Consider the following 20,039-nt stretch of genomic DNA (forward strand, 5'->3'; position numbering starts at 1 on the left):
TGGGTGTTTTCATGTTTCCAGTTAGGAGACATGTCTTTAAGTGATAACGCCAGCATGTGCTTGATGAGCATCATCAAAAAGCTAGCTGCTTTGAATGCCACGGAGAAGGAATATAGAGAAATCATTCATCGTTCACTCCTGGAGAAACTGAGGAAAGGATTGAGGAGCCAGACAGAGGTATTGGGGTTTGCAGTTGTTACTTTTTCTCTTAAGTTTGTTATGTTTCTGTTTTTCCCTACTTCTCTACTTAGAAAAGCAGTCAGGCTTAGTACATTTAATTAAAATACTTGATTATGTAAATACTTACCAAACATTTATGAGTGGGAATGGAACAGAGCAATCCCTTTGATGTAGTTTGTTTTTATAGTGGGAATGTTTTACTTTAAAAAAAATTTTTTTTTTGAGTGTGCTTTTTTTTTTTTTGTATTGATAGGAAGCAAATTCTAATAAAAAATTTTTTTCTCCACTTGGTATTTGCAGAGTGTTCAACAGGATTATACCACACTGCTTTCCTGTTTAATTCAAACCTTCCCCCATCAACCAGAATTTAAAGACTTGGTACAGCTTACTGATTGCCATGACCCGGAAATGGACTTCTTTGAGAATATGAAGCACATTCAGGTAGAAGACATTTCTGTATTTTTCCCCTGCCTATAAAATATGCAGTTCACAGGTCTGTCTCTTTTTAAAAGATACATTTTAATTTTCCAAAAAGTTGTGAATGTCTCATTCTTGGTCTTCGCAATATCAATCAAATTTGTGTAGGAGATGTTCATTTCCTGGAGTCTGACTTCCTTGGTGGTATCACGAACCACACTAACAGTGTTACCTTTCTCTGCCATTTTTAAAGAAGCTTACATGCCTTTGGATCCATTGTTAAACAAGTGCTATGGATTATGTCTCTGGAAGCAAGTCAAGGCACAGGTGTTTGCTCATGTAACAAGGACTGTATTGTACTCCTTAATCTTCCCATGGAAAAGGAACATGATACTGAAATGGAGTTGGCTGTAGGGGAGATTATTCAGTAACTAATTCATATTTTATCTTAACTCATAGATCCACAGAAGAGCAAGAGCCTTGAAGAAACTGGCAAAACAACTAACGGAAGGCACGATCGTGCTGTCTTCTAAATCCCTTCAAAATTACATCATGCCTTATGCCATGAGTCCAGTTTTTGATGAGAAAATGCTCAAGGTAGGGCATTAGATCTAGAAGCTGGTAAATCTCTACCATGACACACTTTCCAAAATGTAGATGGGGGAATGGCATCTAAATTTCGTGGCATCCATATTGATGATGTCACCATAATTAGAAGCTTAGAATAGTTTTAAAGCCTTAGAATTGTGCATGGCACATAGTAAATGCCCTGTAAATGGTAACTATAGTTTTATTAGCTCACAAAAGGCCAAGTACAGAATATTTCCCCTGTTAGCTATGATCACATTACTAAGATCAGCTGAGTAGTTGTCTTCCCAAGTGGTTCATAAGAGACGAAATAAAATAAATACCTTTTCTTTAGCACTACACCAGATACAGGCACTGTTATAAGTACTCGAATACGTACTACTACTTCTTCCTCACCACAACTCAACCCTGTGTGGTACACACTGTTACCACTATTTTACAGGACAGTAAACTGAGAATAAATGAGGTTAGGTAACTTGCTCAATGACATACAGTTTCAGAACCGGTATTTGAACTTAGGACTGTCTTCACCATTATGCTCATAGTGCCTAGAACAGCACCTGGCACGTGGTAAGGACTTGATAAATATTTACTGATTAAATAAATTAATGAAAGGCAGTACCCAGAAATTCAAGTCTAATTTCAGTAATATAAGGATTTGTGACTTGAATTTATACTGGATTGATTACATGGTCTTATAAAAGAATAGATTTGCTCTGTTGTTTCAGGGTATTAAAAAATTTTTAAAGAATTGCCTAATTAAATAAAAAAACACTCCTTTAAATTCCAGTTTAAAGAGCCAGTAAATACAATCAACTCAGAGTTAGTTGGCAATAAAATAGGAGATATAGATGAGAAAAATAAATTATATTTAGGTTTAATCAGCATTAGCATGATATATCTTTTTATAGTCTTACTAGAGGCCCAGTGCACCCTCTCCAATCCGGGATCCCTCTCACAATCCAGGACCACTGGCTCCTAACTGCTCATCTGCCTGCCTGCCTGATCGCCCCTAACTGCCCCCCCTGCCCCCGCCAGCCTGATCACCCCTAACCGCCTCTGCCTGCTGGCCTGATCGCCCCTAACTGCCCCCCCCGCCCCCGCCAGCCTGGTCACCCCCAACTGCTCCCCACCCCCTGCTGGCCTGGTCGCCCCCAACTGCCCCCCCAACCGGCCTAGTTGCCCCCAACGGCCCCCCCTGTCAGCCTGGTCGCCCCACGCAGCCTGCTGTTCAGTCGTTTGGTTGTCCCTCACTAACCCCCCTGCTGGCCTGGTCGCCCCACGCAGCCTGCTTGTTCAGTCGTTTGGTTATCTCTCACTAACCCCCCTGCCAGCCTAGTCACCCCACACAGCCTGCTGTTCTGTTCGATCGTTACTGTTATTATGACAGCGTCCTGGACAATTTGCATATTCCTCTATTATTAGTATAGATTTTTAGCCTGTGACTTTACACTTAAAGGCTGTATACTTTTTAAAAATTTTTTATTGATTTCAGAGAGGGAGGGAGAGGGAGAGAGAGATATAAACATCAAAGATGAGAGAGAATCATTGATTGGCTGCCTCCTGCACGGTCTCTCCTGGGGGGTCGAGCCCACAACCCCGGCATGTGCCCCCGGAATTGAACTGTGACCCACCCTGGTTCATATGTCAACACTCAACCACTGAGCAACACTGGCCAGTGTACTTTTGAATGTTGAGCAGTGCAATATATAATTAACTTTGACATTTGTCAAGTTTTACAGATTCACAGTAGGGTTGAACCAATCAGGGAGGTCTGAATAGAAAGAGTCTAAAATTTATTAAGGTCTTTCAATTAAAGGAAGTTGTCATTTCTTTAATTGACAGCATCTTTTCTTAGGGGGTGGGAATGGAGTATAGTTTGAGCATTCTTTCTTTTCTATAACTTAATCACCTATTGCCTAAGCTTTTTAACGTACCACATTAGCTCTGTACTTTATTTGCAAATGCTTGCTTTATGTTGATGCTCTTGATTTGTTTTACAGCATGAAAATATAACCATTGCTGCCACAGAGATTATTGGAGCTATTTGCAGACATCTGTCTTGGTCAGCATATTTATATTACTTGAAACATTTCATTCATGTCTTACAGACAGGACAGATCAATCAAAAATTGGGTGTCAGGTACAGTCAAACTTCTTATTTTTTAAATGTAAACTTTGGATTATTTACTGAAATCGTTTTTCTGTAATCTAATATTACTTTTACATTGTATTAGTGAGGTTATGCTAATATTTGTTAAAGTCAAAAATACCTAAAACCGGTAAAAGTAATTGTAATGTTTATATATGTTTAAGTTGCCTCTCCTTTTTAATCATCAAATATCATTAAGCAAATAAATATTTCTGTCAACCTTTTTTTAACAGCTTGCTAGTAATAGTATTAGAAGCATTTCACTTTGACCACAAAACTCTTGAAGAACAAATGAGAAAAATTCAGAATGAAGAAAGTAAGTTTTTAAAACTTTCTTAAACTATATTTCCATTCCATTTTTGGATACTTTATGATAATTAATTAAAGATTTACCCAGAGGAAATTCAACTTATTCCTTGTTTTTGCTCTTGTAGCAGTGTGTCAGGAGAAAGTTAAAATGAATACTTTGAGTATACTTGTAAAAACTTATGTAATAATAGAGAAGGCCAGTCTAAGTTATATAGGTGAAATATCCGAGCTGTAGACTATTTACATAGAAATCCAATAATATTGCTGTCCATTTGGAAAGAGCAGTAAGCAATGAATGCAAAGGAAAGAGCAACAGTTAATGAAATATTAACTAGATACAGTAAGGAAAACTAAAAGTAGATATTTGACAAGATTATAAATCGACAAGCCTCTGGCAAAGTTGATCAGTGAAAATAGAAGGTATAATTAACAATATTGAGAACTTTAAAAGGTCAAAATTAAATGAAAAGGTAAAATAATATGATCTCAGTACTTATAAATTTGAATACTTGGCTGAAATGTACAAAATCTAAAAACAATAAAATACAAAAACTAACTTTAGTAGAAATAGAAAATCTAGCCACTAAAGTTATTAAGTCTGTAGTTAAAAACCTCATGATGAAAATGCCAGCCTCAGACTGTTGTAGAGACAAGATCTACAAACATTCAAAAAATGGATAATTTCAACCTTAACACCAGCTGTTTCAGGTGATTGAAAAAGAGGACGCCCCCACTAAGTCATGAAGTTGCTATAACTGGTTAATGGAATTTAACATAGTAGCATACAAAAAATACTGATCATCTAAATATACACAAGGGAAATATTGATTAACTTCAATATCTATGTATGATAAAAGCTATTATCAAGCAAGAAATAAATAGAAATTGAGTTAGCCTGTTAAAATATGTCTTTTAAAAACCTAATACAACATCATAGTTAATAATAAAGGATTAAAAGTCTTTGCTTTAAAACTAAAATGAGGCAAGGATACCTACTACGACTGCTTATGTCGAATATCAGTCTAGAACAGCCGTGGGCAAACTACGGCCCGCGGGCCGGATCGGGCTGTTCTATCCCGTTCTCTTGCTCTCCCCTCCGCTCCTTTACTTTGAATTTATATTAGTTCACACAAACACTCCATCCATGCTTTTGTTCCGGCCCTCCGGTCCAGTTTAAGAACCCATTGTGGCCCTCGAGTCAAAAAGTTTGCCCACCCCTGGTCTAGAAGTTCTAGCTAGCACAGAATAATAAGGAAAAGAATGAACACTCAAGTAGGCCAAGGTATCTGTCCTAATTGTTTTTGGCTAAAGATGTTGAACTATTCTAGCCCTTAGTTTGCATTCCTCTACATTCTTACCCAAAATTTTCTAATTCTTTGATTAATGGTAAATCATTCTAGAACCACACTAATGAATAGAAAAGACTGGTTTGAATGTGTAGGAACTATTTGTGTTTTAAACAATTAATGTATTAAAGCCCTTTAACAGTATGTTTAGCCAGCTGAATCTGCATTTTGCAATTTTGCATAAATAGAAACATTAGAAATTTTAAATACTTTTTTGCTTAGCTACCTCTTCTTAGATATGACTGAAGTTTAAAGCATTTTTTGAGCACCTCCTATGAACTGGGATTTTATAGACATAATATAATTTGTCCTCATAAGAACCTTACAAGCACCTTAATTATTAGTTACCCAATATTTTTTATAAGAAAAATTAAGATTCAGAAATGTAAAGTAACTTTCCCAAAGCCACACAGCCAGTAAACAAAACTAAGACTAATAATTATCATGTTTTAAAAGTCAATGAAGTGTCAGAAATATATTTTAGGCGCATTATAGCCTTCATCTCATTTAATCCTCACAATAGCCGTGCAAGGGGCTGTCTGCATTTTACTGGTGAAGAACCCAGAGCCCACTAAGGTTAAGGTAACTGACTGTGGTCATATGGCTGGTTAGCGGAGCCAAGGCTGGACTCAACCCACAATGATGTGCTGCCTGATTTTCTTTAATAAACAGAACCCTGTGGTAAGGGACATTTCTGCATGAGAACTGATGGCCGCATTGTGATTTTCATGGCTCGTCAGTGTAGGGTTTTGCTTTTAGAAACCTCCAACCACAGTACCTTGGAAGCGTCCTTTTGCTCAAGATCCTCCTCCCGACTAACCTCCCAATGTGTTCCCAGAGTTCACACTTTTGTAAAATTGTCAGTATACTTGTCTCTATTCCTTATTAGACTCTAAACTGAGAGAAAGAAAAGCAAAACAAAACCATAACCCCATAACCCTCTCATGTACTGTGATTTCTTCAGCACTTACCTTGTCTGCCCATAGTTAGTGACTAGATGTTTTTTATTGGATGTTGGTAGAAAAGACTACTTAACACAACTGTGTTGTTTCCATATTTGATTTGAGATGCCTTTGTTGTTTACTAGATACGGACACAACAGAAGTGACTGAGTTGCCAGAGCCTGAAGCCATGGAATTAGAGCCAATGGATGAAGAAGAGATGGAAAATAGATGTAAGAGTTTCTCAGATGGCAACGAAGAACTAGGAAACCCTGAGCCAGCCGATTGTGAGGGAACATCAGCTAAGGAAACCGAGTGTGTCACCAAGTCCTTCTCTTCCCTTCCTCGAAATAAGGAAGAATTGGAGAGAACAATTAAAAATATCCAAGGAGCCGTAACTGGGGATATCCTACCCAGGCTCCATAAATGCCTGGCATCTACGGTAATCATTCTGCTTGGGGCCCAGCAGGTCTGTGTGAAGCGGGGTGTTTGTGGGACGCTGTCAGCCTGAGGCTCCAAACTATTACTGACTGATGTCAGTGTTTGGATTTTCTTTTATCTCAACATTTCACAGCTCACTTTCTTTCTCCTCTAGTCGTCTTCGGGTTCATCTCCTGCTGCAGCTAGGCAATAATGTTCCTTCTCTTCATTATGATTTTCACCTGGTAGATATATGCTTTTTTATCTCTGAAGTAGATAGTAAGATGGCTCCCATTTCTAAAACAGGTTATTAAAAATTACTGTCTGTTCCCCTTTTTTATTTCTTGGCTACTTCTCTACTATTCAAAACAGGGATAACTTTTAGCAGTGGATTCTCAGGATGCCATAGCCCTTCCTACTCAGTATAAAACATGGATTGGCAAACTGTGGCCATTGGCTGAATCTAGCCTGTGGCTTATTTTTGTAGCTAAAGTTTTGTTGGAACACAGTTAAACTTGATTTACATATGGTCTGATTCTGCTTTTGCATTACCACAGCTGAGTTGAGTGGTTTTCACAGAGATCAAACCAAAAATATTTATTCTCTAGTCCTCTAAAGAAAAACTTTTGCCAACCCCTGGTGTAAAATATTAACTTGATCATTTTATATCTTAATAAATAACTTAATTTGAGACACTATATTTCTTATGAACTAACAATGTCACTCAAACACTTGAAAGTCCCAATTGATACAAATTTTATAGGATTTTTATATATTTCATAGCAGTCTTAACCCACAGTAGTGTAAACTTGGCTGTATTTTTTTTCTGGTTGCTCCTTTGAAAAACATTTGTATTCCTATTGTTTTTAAAATTTTTAAAGGTTTATTCTCAAACTGCATAATTTAGTTTGTTTTCTAAGGCACTACACTTAGAAATGGACATCAGTTATATCAAAAAAGCTTCTCTTTCAAATGAAAGGTTGTAGTGTTGGTGGGTCCCTGATTTATTTATCTTCATTTTAGTTTAACCTAAATTTTTCTTACAGACTAAACGGGAAGAAGAACACAAGCTCATAAAGTCCAAGGTTGTGAATGATGAAGAAGTGGTTCGAGTTCCTTTAGCTTTTGCCATGGTTAAACTAATGCAGTCCCTTCCACCAGAAATTATGGAAACTAACCTGCCAAGGTATGTTATGTGACAATTGCAAAAGTTCCGTGAAAATCACAAATTGCCTCTTTCTTCCTAACTTGAATGTCTTTTATCGGGAAAAAGAAACGTACTGTCACAATTTGCTGTGCTTGACAGTCCTAAGTGGGAAATCTGGGTTATGGGCAATGAAGAAAGAAAAGGATGTTTATATTTTTATTTGCTTCTGGTTTTTTTGGTGTGTTTTTTGTTTTGTCTTTTTGATTAGTCATTTTTCAATTTCTCATTTTCTAGTATTTTGCTAAAAGTGTGTGCCCTCCTCAAGAATAGAGCACAAGAAATCAGAGACATTGCACGCAGCACTCTTGCAAAAATAATAGAAGATCTGGGTGTGCACTATCTGCAATATATTTTAAAAGAATTACAGTCTACCCTCGTCCGTGGCTATCAGGTAAACTGCATTATGTGCTTTATTTTTAAGTTGTGTTGGAGTTTTTATATTTGTGGTTTGAACACTATAAGTCATGCTGCTTTGGGCCTATCTTCAGTATAGTTGATCCCCTTAGATAGCCGTCAAGAATAGTCAAAAGTTTCTAATCAGTATTTTTTAAAGCTCCAGTGTTTGATTTTTGTAAAATCCTTCTAGGTCAAGCTTACATAACCTGTCATTTTTCTCTTAAATCACTTCATGTCAACTTCTGCATTCTCTGAGTTCTTAAAAAAATCTTGTTGATGCATATTGAATGTATTGCCACAAATGTGAGCAATAAAGAACATACACATCTATTTAAGATTTGAAATAGTGTTGGGCACTGAGCATACAAAGATAAATCAAGTACAGCTCTGTCTTGGAGGATTTAGTCAAAATATAAGGGAGTATTTAAATGAGTAGCCCTTCTTTAACCAACTGTTTTTCAAGCCCATCCCATCCTATATAGTAAAAGGGTAATATGCAAATTGTCCCTAATGGGGGAACGACCTGGAATGACTGATCACTATGACACACACTGACCATCAGGGGGCAGATGCTCAATGCAGGAGCTGCCCCCTGGTGGTCAGTGAGCTCTCACAGGGGGAGCTCTACTCAGACACAAGCCAGGCTGACAGCTGCGAGCGCAGTGGCGGTGGTGGGAACCTCTCCCACCTCCTCGACAGTGCTAAGGAGCCTCTCCCGCCTCCTTTGCAGTACTATGGATGTCCGACAGGTGGACATTCCCCGAGGGCTCCTAGGCTGCCAGAGGGATGTCTTACTGCCAGCTTAGGCCCATTTCCCCGGGAAGTGGGCCTAAGCCGGCAGGTGGACATCCCCTGAGGGCTCCCGGGCTGCCAGAGGGATGTCTGGCTGCCAGCTTAGGCCCACTACCTGGCAGGTGGGCATCCCCAAGGGGTCGCAGACTGTGAGAGGACGCAGGCTAGGCTGAGGGACCTCCTCCTCTCCCCCTGAGTGCATGAATTTTCATGCACCAAGCCTCTCGTTATTTATTAAAATAGGGAGAGGTATTAAAGGGTAAAGGAGGTCAAATATGTGGTGATGGAAGGAGATTTGAGTTTGGATGGTGATCATACATGCAATATACAGATGATTTGTTATAGAATTATATACCTGAAATCTGTATGATCTTATTAACCAATGTCACCCCAATAAACTTAATTAAAATAGAGGACATCTAGGCATGTAGACACTACCAAAATTGTACTGTTCGGCTGTCATCCTTCATCCTCCCAAAAGTATTTTTTAAAATTATTTAAAGCCCTCAGGAAACATTTCAAATATGTAAAAGTACTAAAAGATCACAAGTAGACACATATGAAACTATGTCTTTAAAATCCAGTCTGTGTATGGACAACCCAGTGTGCTTCCTTAGCCTGTGATCATTATCTGATGTTTTCCTTGGAAGCAGTATAAAGAATCAGAAAGCCTGAGAGCAGCGCAGCGTAGTGATAGGGCTCTGGTGCCGGCCGTCTGCTTTCAAATCCTGATTCCACCACTTCTACGCATGTAACCCTGAGCAAGTTATTTGACCTTTCTGTGCCTCAGCTTTCTCTTAAAAAATGCCGATAACACAGCACCTACATCAAAGAAAGAATGGGTGAAGATTAAATGATTCCCTACATGGGAGGGAATATGTGCCTAACCCCGTGGTCGGCAAACTGCGGCTCGCGAGCCACATGCGGCTCTTTGGCCTCTTGAGTGTGGCTCTTCCACAAAATGCCACGGCCTGGGCGAGTCTATTTTGAAGAAGTGGCGTTAGTAGAAGTTTAAGTTTAAAAAATTTGGCTCTCAAAAGAAATTTCAATCGTACTGTTGATATTTGGCTCTGCTGACTAATGAGTTTGCCGACCACTGGCCTAGCCTGTGGTAGGCTCTTAGGAATGTTAGCTCTGGTTACTCTTGAGGGCAAAAACTTATTTGTGTCCTTCATAGCACGTTATGTACCAGCTTTGATTGCATTCAACATTGGCACACTCTTTAGTTCACAGGTTGGTTTGTAAAGTTCAGGGCTCTTGTGCCTTTATACATCCCTGGCTTGGCTTAGTCGCAGAAATCCTAAGCATGGTCATGTGTTTCTGAGCAGCTTTTTTACAAAATGACCATTTGATCAAAGGATTTTAGCTAGTGATATAAGCACGTGTCATTTGTCAAAGCTTCTCCCGGCAGTAATGACAGATATGTACCCGAGTGCTCTCCTTGCAGTAGTTCTTAGCTCTTAATTTTTTCTAGTGTGGTATCTTAACCAGTTATACTTTTTTTACACATTTCATTTTAGGTCCACGTCCTGACTTTCACTGTTAACATGTTGCTGCATGGCCTCACTTACAAACTGCAAGTCGGAGATTTGGACTCTTGTTTAGATATAATGATTCAGGTAAGGTTTAGAGAAAGGAATTCCAACTTTTTTTTAAAATAGGCCAAGGATACCAAAAAGTTAGTTTACAAAATAAGAGAGAATAATAGCCTATGAAAATGAAATTAATGTTCTGTCTCATATCTTAGATTAACAGGTTTAAAAAGCTAAGACTCAGGTGAAGTGAGCTGGTGTGCTACCATTGTTTTCTGGAAGGAAAATTGGCATTGAGCAAAAATTTTAACCACTTCAAAATATCTGTTTTAAAAGAATAATCAGAGTTGTGGTCTCGGGTTTATATAAATGTATATTTACCAGAGCTTTATTTATAATAGTGAAAATTTAACAGCCAACTTTTAAAATTGAATCATTTGATCATTTGGGGTAGGATTTGGAAGAGACTAAATTTTTTTAATATATATTCTTATTGATTTCAGAGAGGAAGGGAGAGGGAGAGAGAGATAGAAACATCAATGATGAAAATCATTGATCAGCTTGACTCCTGCACAACTCTTACTGGGGATTGCCTGCAACCCGGGCATGTGCCCTTGACAGGAATCTAACCTGGGACCCTTCAGTCCATAGGCTGATGCTCTATCCACTGAGCAAAACTTGCTAGGGCTGGAAGAGTCTAAATTTGCCACACAGCATTTTGTTCATTATTTAAAATTGTAGACACTAACATTTTAAATTAAATGTATTAATTTTGATTACTAAGTTCAAATGTCATGAGCTTAAAAAGAAATTAAGCAGCTATTTGGTGATATCTAAAACTTGTCTGCAAATTATGCAGTTGTATGTATAAATCTGTGAAGTACAGTAGGTCCTTGAATAGTGTCATTTCATTATCACACCAGAGGCCCGATGCATGAAATTCGTGCAAGGGACTTGGCCCCCACTGCCGCGGCTTTGTCCAGAAGGCCGTCCGGTCTAATTAGCATATTATGCTTTTGTTATTATAGGTTGCTGAGATGTTTGTATTCATTAGCCTGTGGAAAAATTGTTTTTGTTATGCATCATTTTCCTTAAGGTTGCAGAACCTATCCCCGACAATGAAAACACTGTTTTCTTCTTTTGTTTCCCATTAGTATAAACCTTCAGAAGTTTCTGTATTTGTTATTTAGTAATTGGTTCCTAAACTACATTGAAAAAAGTGAACTCTAATAGTAATTTCTTCCATCTAATTTCAGTCCAGTCCAACTCACTTTCCTTGATTTGGATGTGCCAATGCTCTTTTCAAAGACTGCTTATGTTGCCATATCTCGCTGAATGTACGTAACTGCCATTTGACCTTTTTCTTTTAAAGATTTTTAACCACGAGTTGTTCGGTGCCATTGCTGAAGAGAAGGAAGTGAAGCAGATCCTCTCCAAAGTCATGGAGGCCCGAAGAAGCAAGAGTTATGATTCTTACGAAATCCTGGGCAAGTTTGTAGGAAAAGATCAGGTTACAAAACTGATCCTTCCGCTAAAAGAGGTGAGTACTTGAATGCTGCACGGGGATCTTGAAAAGAGCCTGGCAGGGCAAACCTAGCTGTCCTTGATTATAGTTTCCCTGGTGTAAGGACACCAATACCACCATGTGGCAGCCCTGAGTGGAGCGTTCTAATCCGAAGTTCAGAGTCCCTGCTGTAAACCCTGAGATACAGGAGGAAAGATAAGAATCGAAGAGTGGGTGAATAGTACAGCTGGGTCCAGTCAGCAGTTAAGAATGTAGCCTTTGGAGCTAGACTGCTGCTCCCAGAATGCCAAGAGGAAGAAAACTGGCACTTGTTGAACATACATAATGTTCTAAACATTGTGCTTCATTATCTGTTCTGATCTGCACAGTCACCCTGTGAGATCTATGTACCTCATCTTAGAGGCAAAAGTCAGGCTCAAGAAGGTAGAAAGGAACATGGTTAAGGAGGAAAATCAATACTTAGTTCCATATCTTTCTGATCTGAAGCTCACATTTTTCCACTCTTTCTTTCTGTCTCCTGTTGGGCAGGGACTGTAATTCACCTCCCTTCATAGAGTTCTCTGTGCCTGTTGCAGGGGTGAACATTCAATAAACATTATTCTTTTTATCACTGTTTTATGTACTAAGACTAGAGCAAAAAGCACTATCTAATGGCATGAGTTAACTATAATTCCAAATGTTTTGGTGCTGGATTAACTCCATAGTTGCTCCTAAAACGCATTTAGCCTGATCTAAGAATGTTAGATATGCTTTGAGAATGAAAAGTCAACAGAGCGCATGTATTTTCCATGTGTATCATTAAATCCCTCCAAGGAAATGACAGTTATTACTGCCAGATCTATGCAAGGAAATGTCTTTAATGCACCTGGAGAGTCAACATCTCACAAGTGTCACATCCTGTCTCCAGCTGTGTGTCCCTGGGCCTCACCCACAGAGAGCAGAGAGGGGCTGCAGGACACCCAGGGGCGCCCACACTGCTGACCCTGGTCTTCTCTGGGGTTGAGGTGATGGGTAAATTTGACTCTGTTCTATCTGTTTGAAACCTTATAAGAATGTTTCATTTTTATAGTAGTATATATATTTTAAAAACTACCATTAGAACAAAGCCCAGTGCAATTCTTTGTTACCTGAGCATGACATTTGTGTTTGCCTCTAGATCTTACAAAATACCACAAGTTTAAAACTGGCCCGGAAAGTTCATGAGACCTTACGCCGAATCATTGCAGGACTAATTATAAATCAGGAAATGACAGCAGAATCCATTCTATTGCTTAGTTATGGTCTGGTCAGTGAAAATCTCCCCCTGCTAACAGAGAAAGAAAAGTAAGTTTGAAAAACAAAAACTCACATTTAGGTGCTTGTTTCTGATAAGACATTCAGTTTTAAATGGGTTAACTTAAAAATTTGCTTTAGTAAAAAAAAAATTAATGTTTATCTGAATTATAAGATGGTTCTACTTTGTGGTGTTTTCTCTGATATCATTTCTGTTTGGGATGTTGATTGATCAAAGTTAGGATAGAGTTTAAATATCCTATATACCTCTTATTCTGGTCAAATGGAGATTTAGATCTTGAATCCTAATAGCATCTCTACATAGTACTGTCTTCATTTCAGAGTGGCTGCTCCTCTTCACCAATCTACTAAAGGTGGATTTTACCATTTAAATATCAGGACAATCTCATTTTACATATCCTTAGATTAGATTAGATATCTCCAATTAGATATCTTAGATTATTCTAATCTCTTAGATTAGAATCTGAGCTCTCTAATGCCTTGAGGTTAAGCACCAATTTACAGTTCTCTTTATTTTACAAAGCATACCATAAACTTCTTTGCAAAAAATAGGAACTCAATACATATTGTTGCTTCTAAGATCTAAATCTTAAAAGATTTAAAAATGCCATATTGGAGCTGCCTCCTTAGCACAGCACAGTAGGCAGCACGTCAGTCTCATAAAAATGCCGTATTGGTAAACTTCCTTTAGATTTTGCTTCTGTGTTGTTCTAAAAGAGACTCCTTGGCATTTGTTTTCAGACATCAAAGAAAGGGAGTGTACCCTTGCTGTTCATCTGAATTTGGGAGTGTCCTCTGTGTCTCAGGGTTAAGGGAGAAAAGACCCCACAGCAAACAACACATTAGCTAGTCTCAACTCTCATCCCCAGAAAGGGCCACAGTAGCTTATGGGAATGCAGCATTTATTTTTCATTCCACTGTGATTGACAGAAATCCAGCAGCCCCTGCCCCGGATCCACGTCTGCCACCCCAGAGCTGTCTTCTGCTCCCCCCAACTCCAGTTCGAGGTGGGCAGAAAGCTGTTGTGAGCAGGAAGACCAACATGCATATATTTATTGAGTCTGGGCTTCGGGTAAGAATTAATCCTAAAATGATACTCACTGCACTTGGTGGGTCTGTGCCTTTTCCTGCTGGTGAATCTCTAGTCTTATTTCCACTGTAAATGTCTTACTGTAAGTAAATTATGGAATTTTTTAAAGATGCACTGGTCCATTTACTGTTTATATTGATCTCTTCCAGTACTTACTTTGATAATGTAGCTCTCTCAGAATTAATGATTTTGACTTAACATTTATTATGGTTTCATTGTTGCTTTGCCCATTAGTTTACACCTCTGAACTACTGTGAATTCTTTTAAAAGGTGGTGAGCTTTTAAAGACACAAGTCTGATCATTTCATTTCCTTTTAAAAACCCTTCATTGGCTTCCATTTATACTAGGAGTGGGCCAGTCCTGCAGTTGGGCTGCAAGGGCCTTGCCTTGTACTGTACCCATTCCAACACACACGTTCCAGCCACACGTGGCTTTCCCTTGATTCTTAAAGTCTCCACACTGTTCCTGTTCCAGGGCCTCACCACCCACATTTCCCTCTGCCCAGATCCCCACAGAACCCTACATTTACAGTTATTTCCTAGAGTCTGTCTCCCAGGCTAAGATCCATCAGTGCAGGGACCACGTCCATCTTGGTCATTGCCACGTCCTGTGTGCTAAGCCAGTGCCTGGAATCTAAGTAGGTGCTGAGTAAGCATTTGGTAAGTGAAATTCTAATCTCACCTGCCCAGTAAGCTCCCACTTCTTCACTTACTGAGACTCTCTCAGGCAGTGTCCCGTTTTTTCCAAAATTTTTATATATCAGAAAGAAGCATCTTAACATTTCAGGCTGTCTCTTAAGTTATTTCACCTTTACCTAACTCATTTGGTCTTATGGGCACCTGCTGTGAAATGTCTTTTTAAATCTTTTAGCTGCTGCATCTGAGTCTGAAAACTTCCAAGATCAAGTCTTCGAGTGAACAGGTTCTGGAAATGTTGGATCCTTTTGTGTCTCTACTCATAGACTGCCTGGGTTCCATGGATGTGAAGGTGAGCACCTGTCCCTCCACAGAGCTGGTCCTGCAGAGTACCTAGAACTGAACTTCTAGGCATGTGCGACATAAGATAGTTGGGTTTTGCTCTTCCATTTAGTAATCCCATATGTTCAGATTGCCCTTAACAGTTTATAAAGCCCTTCTAGGTACATTAATTACTTCGTTTAATCCTTGCAGCAGCTTCATGAGGGTGAGTGGTGGGTCCCCATGTCAGTAATCATCCTCACCTCCTCACCATCGTCACTACCCCTACTTTCTGCTGTGAATCCTCCGAACAGTTCATGGGGTATTTATTATTGTTTCTGCTTTATAGATGAGGAAACTAGCCCTTGAACTAAGTGACTTGCCCCACAATGTAGACGCTAAAGCCCACACCCTCCCATTCCTCAGATTGTCTGTTTTGCGGAAGGTTCTGAGAGCTGATTTGCTCTAGTTAGTTAGGTAAAAGCTGCAGAGCTGGGATCTATGCCCCCGTCCTTCTGACTCTGGAGCTTTTTCCTCTGTCTTCACCTAATCAGCCCAGGAAGGCCATCAGCAGCCAGAGCAGTGGGAGTCTTGTCAGGTAGAGCTGAACTAGATGAATAGGGTTAAGTTCATTTACCAAATGCTTACTCAGCACCTACTTTGATTCCAGGCACTGGCTTGGCCTGGAGGTTCAGAGATTCTCATGTAAATCAGTTGGGTTTTTTAAAAATATATTTTTATTGCTTTGAGAGAGGGAGAGGGAGAGAGAGAAAAACATCTGGCATCCTTTGTATTTTATCTTTGTATTTCTACTGCTCATTAGAGTGTCGTGTATACATAAATTGCTAAAGTTGGCCAGCCTATGCTTTTATTTACCCGTATAGGTTAAGAATGTGGTAAGTGAGCTTGTGGGTCATCCTACAGCAGTAAGTTCTCCTGCAGTGGGGAACGAGAAACCCCCCTGCCTTCGGCACCGTTCTTCCAGAGGGCTGGACAGAGCATGTCATTCCTTTAGCATGGCTGCGACTGCGTAGAGAGTACCCCGCCTCGGTGCTGGGTCACTGAGTGTGGTCGCTTCATGTGTTGACTGGTTTTGTTTGGTTTGGTTTTCAGGTGATCACCGGTGCTTTGCAGTGCCTGATCTGGGTCTTGCGGTTCCCGCTGCCTTCCATAGAAACAAAGGTGGAGCAGCTGACAAAACACCTTTTCCTTTTGCTGAAGGACTATGCAAAGCTCGGGGCTGCCCGGGGTCAGAACTTCCACATGGTGGTAAATTGTTTCAAGGTGAGGTGTTTTCACTTCCACTTAGAAAAAGCCAGGCCCAGGATTAACATCAAAGTTAGTTTTCCACATCGTCCTTTGTGGTCCTGGTCAAAATATGTTCCAGATTCATTTGCTAAGGCCAGAGGGTTGGTTTCCTGTGTGAAAAGCATTGATATCGTATTAAATCCTCATGGTGTCACTGGATCCTGATTTGTGGGACATCCTGGCATTAACCTCACCATTGACCTTGCAGTGTGTGACCATACTTGTGAAGAAAGTGAAGTCTTACCAGATAACCGAAAAGCAGCTCCAGGTCCTACTAGCATATGCTGAGGAGGACATTTACGATACATCAAGACAAGCCACTGCGTTTGGTCTCCTAAAGGTACGGTGTCATCAGAATGCTGGGCTTTACAGTTTATGAGCCTCGAGTCAAATACTTAAAATAACATGGAACACAGTGTTTCGACTAGCAGTAGACTTTCAAAATTACAAAATTTATAAAGATTTTGGTTATTAAAAATATTTGAAAGTGAGCTCTGTATTAATACTTCCAGGGAATTCTGTACAAATACAGATATGTACCCGTACTTATTATATTGGACATTGTTTTCCTTTTTTTACTTGTTGTGAAATATGCTTAACATAAAATTGCCCGTTTTAATGATTTTTCTTTGGGAGGTACTTCCATTATGTTTGAAGATGCCTGTGGCTACTTTGACACCAGGTTGGCTTATGCCCATCTGCAATGAAACATGAAGAGTATGTCTTTTCCTTCTGTATTTTAGGCCATCTTATCAAGAAAGTTGCTGGTCCCCGAAATCGATGACGTCATGCGGAAAGTGTCCAAGTTGGCCATTTCTGCTCAGAGTGAACCTGTCCGGGTCCAGTGCAGACAGGTTTGTAGAGATTCTACTCCCATAGCAGGGGTCGGGCCTGCCTTCTCCATTTGGTTTTTAGATAGATGGCAACACTGACTAAATAAATTCTGAAGACAACTTTGTGCCATGTTGATGCTTTATTCTGTGATTCAGGAACCCATTACACTCCACGCGTGAGAAGGGCACTTTTCAGTTAACCAGGAGCATTTTGAGAACAGCCTACCATGTGTAGCATGTTTAGATAGATAAAGCATGATAGCCTGCAGCAAGGATTTCCATGCAGTGGTCCAGCCATCGACTAACTACTTACATATATCCTTGTGTGTCGGGTGCTGCCAGAAGAGGGTCAGCAAAATTCTGTGTTACAGCAGGCAGGCACAAAACAAAATGCCACAAATAGTTATTTAATTACAGACATCGCAAGTGCCAGGAGGAAATAGTATTATCATATTTCACAGGACACACCATTATTTATATGTCTCAAAAAAAACTATGACATCAGGGTCAGATGCTACCAGTTTTAAGACACATCCCAATTTCAGATATGTGAAAATGTGAGCTTCTTAGAGTTGATGGACTATGGAAGAGTGTATGATAAGAGCATATGATCAGGTGGAGAGTGTATGATACGGGCATATGACCCTAGTCTGAGTCAGTCAGGAAGCTCAGGCTTCCTGAGCATTGGCATGTAAGGAAGATTCGAAGGAAGAATAAGACTTCTCCTTCCGCCAAAACCGGTTTGGCTCAGTGGATAGAGCGTCAGCCTGCGGACTGAAAGGTCCCGGGTTCGATTCCGGTCAAGGGCACGTAACTTGGTTGCGGGCACATCCCCAGTAGGGGGCGTGCAGGAGGCAGCTGATCGATGTTTCTCTCTCATCGATGTTTCTAACTCTCTATCCCTCTTCCTTCCTCTCTGTAAAATATCAATAAAATATATTTAAAAAAAAAAAAAAGACTTCACCTTCCAAGTGAAGGGAGTGGCAAATGCCAGAGGAAGTAAGCCTTGAGGTGGGTAAGAGCTTAGCTTGTTGGGAGCTAAATGAAGGTAAGTGACAGGAGGAAGGGAGCCAGGTTAGAGGAGACCTTGTGGTCTTGTTAGATTTAGGGCTTTGTTCTGAGAATAGCAAAAAAAAAAAAAAAAACTATTGAAATCAATAGGCAGGGGAGTGACACGAGCAGATTTGTGTTCAGACCTGTGTGCATCCCTCATCACAGGAGCAGCCCAGGGGGTGGAAGGGTCTGAACTGGAAATATGAACTCAGAGTTAAAGGAGTGTTTGGGCTCCTAAGGAGGCAAAGGAGGAAAGGAAAGAAGCTTGTCTTGAGAAAAATGTTTCCTTAACTACTGTTTTTTAGGAAGGAGAGCTAGCTGCTATTTACTAAGCACTAGCTGTGTGCCCAGCACTTTGAATACATGACTTTAGTATCCCCATTTTATAGCTGGGGAAAAAACAGGCCTGGAAAGTTTAATGATGTGCCTGGTTCTCACAATCTATATATATAAAAGGCTAAGTGACCGTCCGACCAGTAGCTATGATGCTCAATGACCACCAGGGGGCAGACGCTCCAACTGGTAGCTATGACGCTCATAGACCACCAGGGGGCAGATGCTCAACGCAGGAGCTGCCGAGTTGCGTGACTTGGCTACTGCGATTCTCTGGTGACGTACCCCGGAACCAGAGAGGAGGGAGCCCGATTCCGGGTGTGTCACCCGAGAACTGCCCTCTCACAATCCAGGACCCCTTGGGGGATGTCAGAAAGCCGGTTTCAGCTGATTACAGCAGGTCAGGCCGAGGAACCCCACCTGCCAGAGGGACCCTGCTCACTCCGCAGATGCCCTTTGAGCTACAGCGCCTCCCCAGGTGCAGCCGTCTGGGAAGGGACTGTGGGAGGTTGGCTCCAGGGCATGTCCAGCCCGTCTTGCCCAGTCCCGCCCTGTCAGCCACCTTCTAATTAATTTTCTTTCAGTGTGCATGAATCCGTGCACTGGGCCTCTAGTTCATTAATAAAAGAGGCTGAATAGTATATGGTTTAAAAGCAGAGCATTTGGATGCAGATAGACTAAGCATGGCCACCTGAGCAAGTTACTTATTTTTCTGCTAAACTCATTCTCTTCATCTGAAAAATGGGGCAACATCACCTACTTTCTAAGGAAGTAATGAAAATTAACTGGGAAACAACCCAGAGTTGGGCACATAGAAGGTATTTAGTAAGTGCAATAGTTATTATCAGTATTAATGTTATTACCACCATTATTGTTACTCTTACTCAAGGGGAAATACAGGGTTGAACCACAGTCCATATTCAGTCCACCACATCACAGCACCTATCAGAGCAAGAAGAGTTTCTAACGTGTGAGCCCTAAACAGCCAAGCCAGGGGTGGGCCAGGACTTGATTCTTGGTCAGGTGTGTAGGGCGGGACCTGGGTAAGTGAGGTGGAAGGAGAGAGGAAGGGGTCCAGTTCTCAACTCAGGAGGCCAAGTTCGCCTAAGCGATCACTCTTCTGAAAGGTCTTTTTAACCTACCAGCCTATCCCAGAAAGCAGCTTAGGAAACAGGAATCCTGGAGCGATAGGGTCCGCATCATCTTCTGTGTGACTTCTGTTCCTAGGTTTTTCTGAAATATATTCTTGACTATCCCCTGGGTGATAAATTGAGACCGAACTTGGAATTCATGCTCGCTCAACTAAAGTAAGTGTAAGCCATAAACTGTGCAGAGACGGTGGGAAGTTTCTTCTCTCCTTTTAATGT

The 20,039-nt window shown here is 40.4% G+C and overlaps 1 protein-coding gene across 2 annotated transcripts in view; it reads left to right on the forward strand.

Annotated features, from left to right (window-relative positions):
• Positions 1-20,039, forward strand: part of UTP20 (UTP20 small subunit processome component) — a 91,786-nt gene that overhangs the window by 63,120 nt on the left and 8,627 nt on the right. For both annotated transcript variants that reach the window (XR_013960086.1, XM_080659299.1), the window contains exons 36-52: positions 22-177; positions 481-621; positions 1,057-1,194; positions 3,189-3,328; positions 3,571-3,653; positions 6,080-6,375; positions 7,400-7,539; positions 7,795-7,951; positions 10,269-10,367; positions 11,653-11,820; positions 12,962-13,128; positions 14,029-14,170; positions 15,060-15,176; positions 16,259-16,429; positions 16,662-16,793; positions 17,197-17,307; positions 19,900-19,979. Coding sequence is in view for 1 of the 2 variants with exons in the window: in XM_080659299.1 (XP_080515425.1) it covers positions 22-177; positions 481-621; positions 1,057-1,194; positions 3,189-3,328; positions 3,571-3,653; positions 6,080-6,375; positions 7,400-7,539; positions 7,795-7,951; positions 10,269-10,367; positions 11,653-11,820; positions 12,962-13,128; positions 14,029-14,170; positions 15,060-15,176; positions 16,259-16,429; positions 16,662-16,793; positions 17,197-17,307; positions 19,900-19,979 (2,438 nt within the window). In the remaining variant the exon portion in view is untranslated. The remainder of the gene's footprint in view (positions 1-21; positions 178-480; positions 622-1,056; positions 1,195-3,188; positions 3,329-3,570; positions 3,654-6,079; positions 6,376-7,399; positions 7,540-7,794; positions 7,952-10,268; positions 10,368-11,652; positions 11,821-12,961; positions 13,129-14,028; positions 14,171-15,059; positions 15,177-16,258; positions 16,430-16,661; positions 16,794-17,196; positions 17,308-19,899; positions 19,980-20,039) is intronic.

The sequence above is a fragment of the Plecotus auritus genome (assembly GCF_963455305.1).
Source record: "Plecotus auritus genome assembly, chromosome: 3".
Classification (NCBI taxonomy): Eukaryota; Metazoa; Chordata; class Mammalia; order Chiroptera; family Vespertilionidae; genus Plecotus; species Plecotus auritus.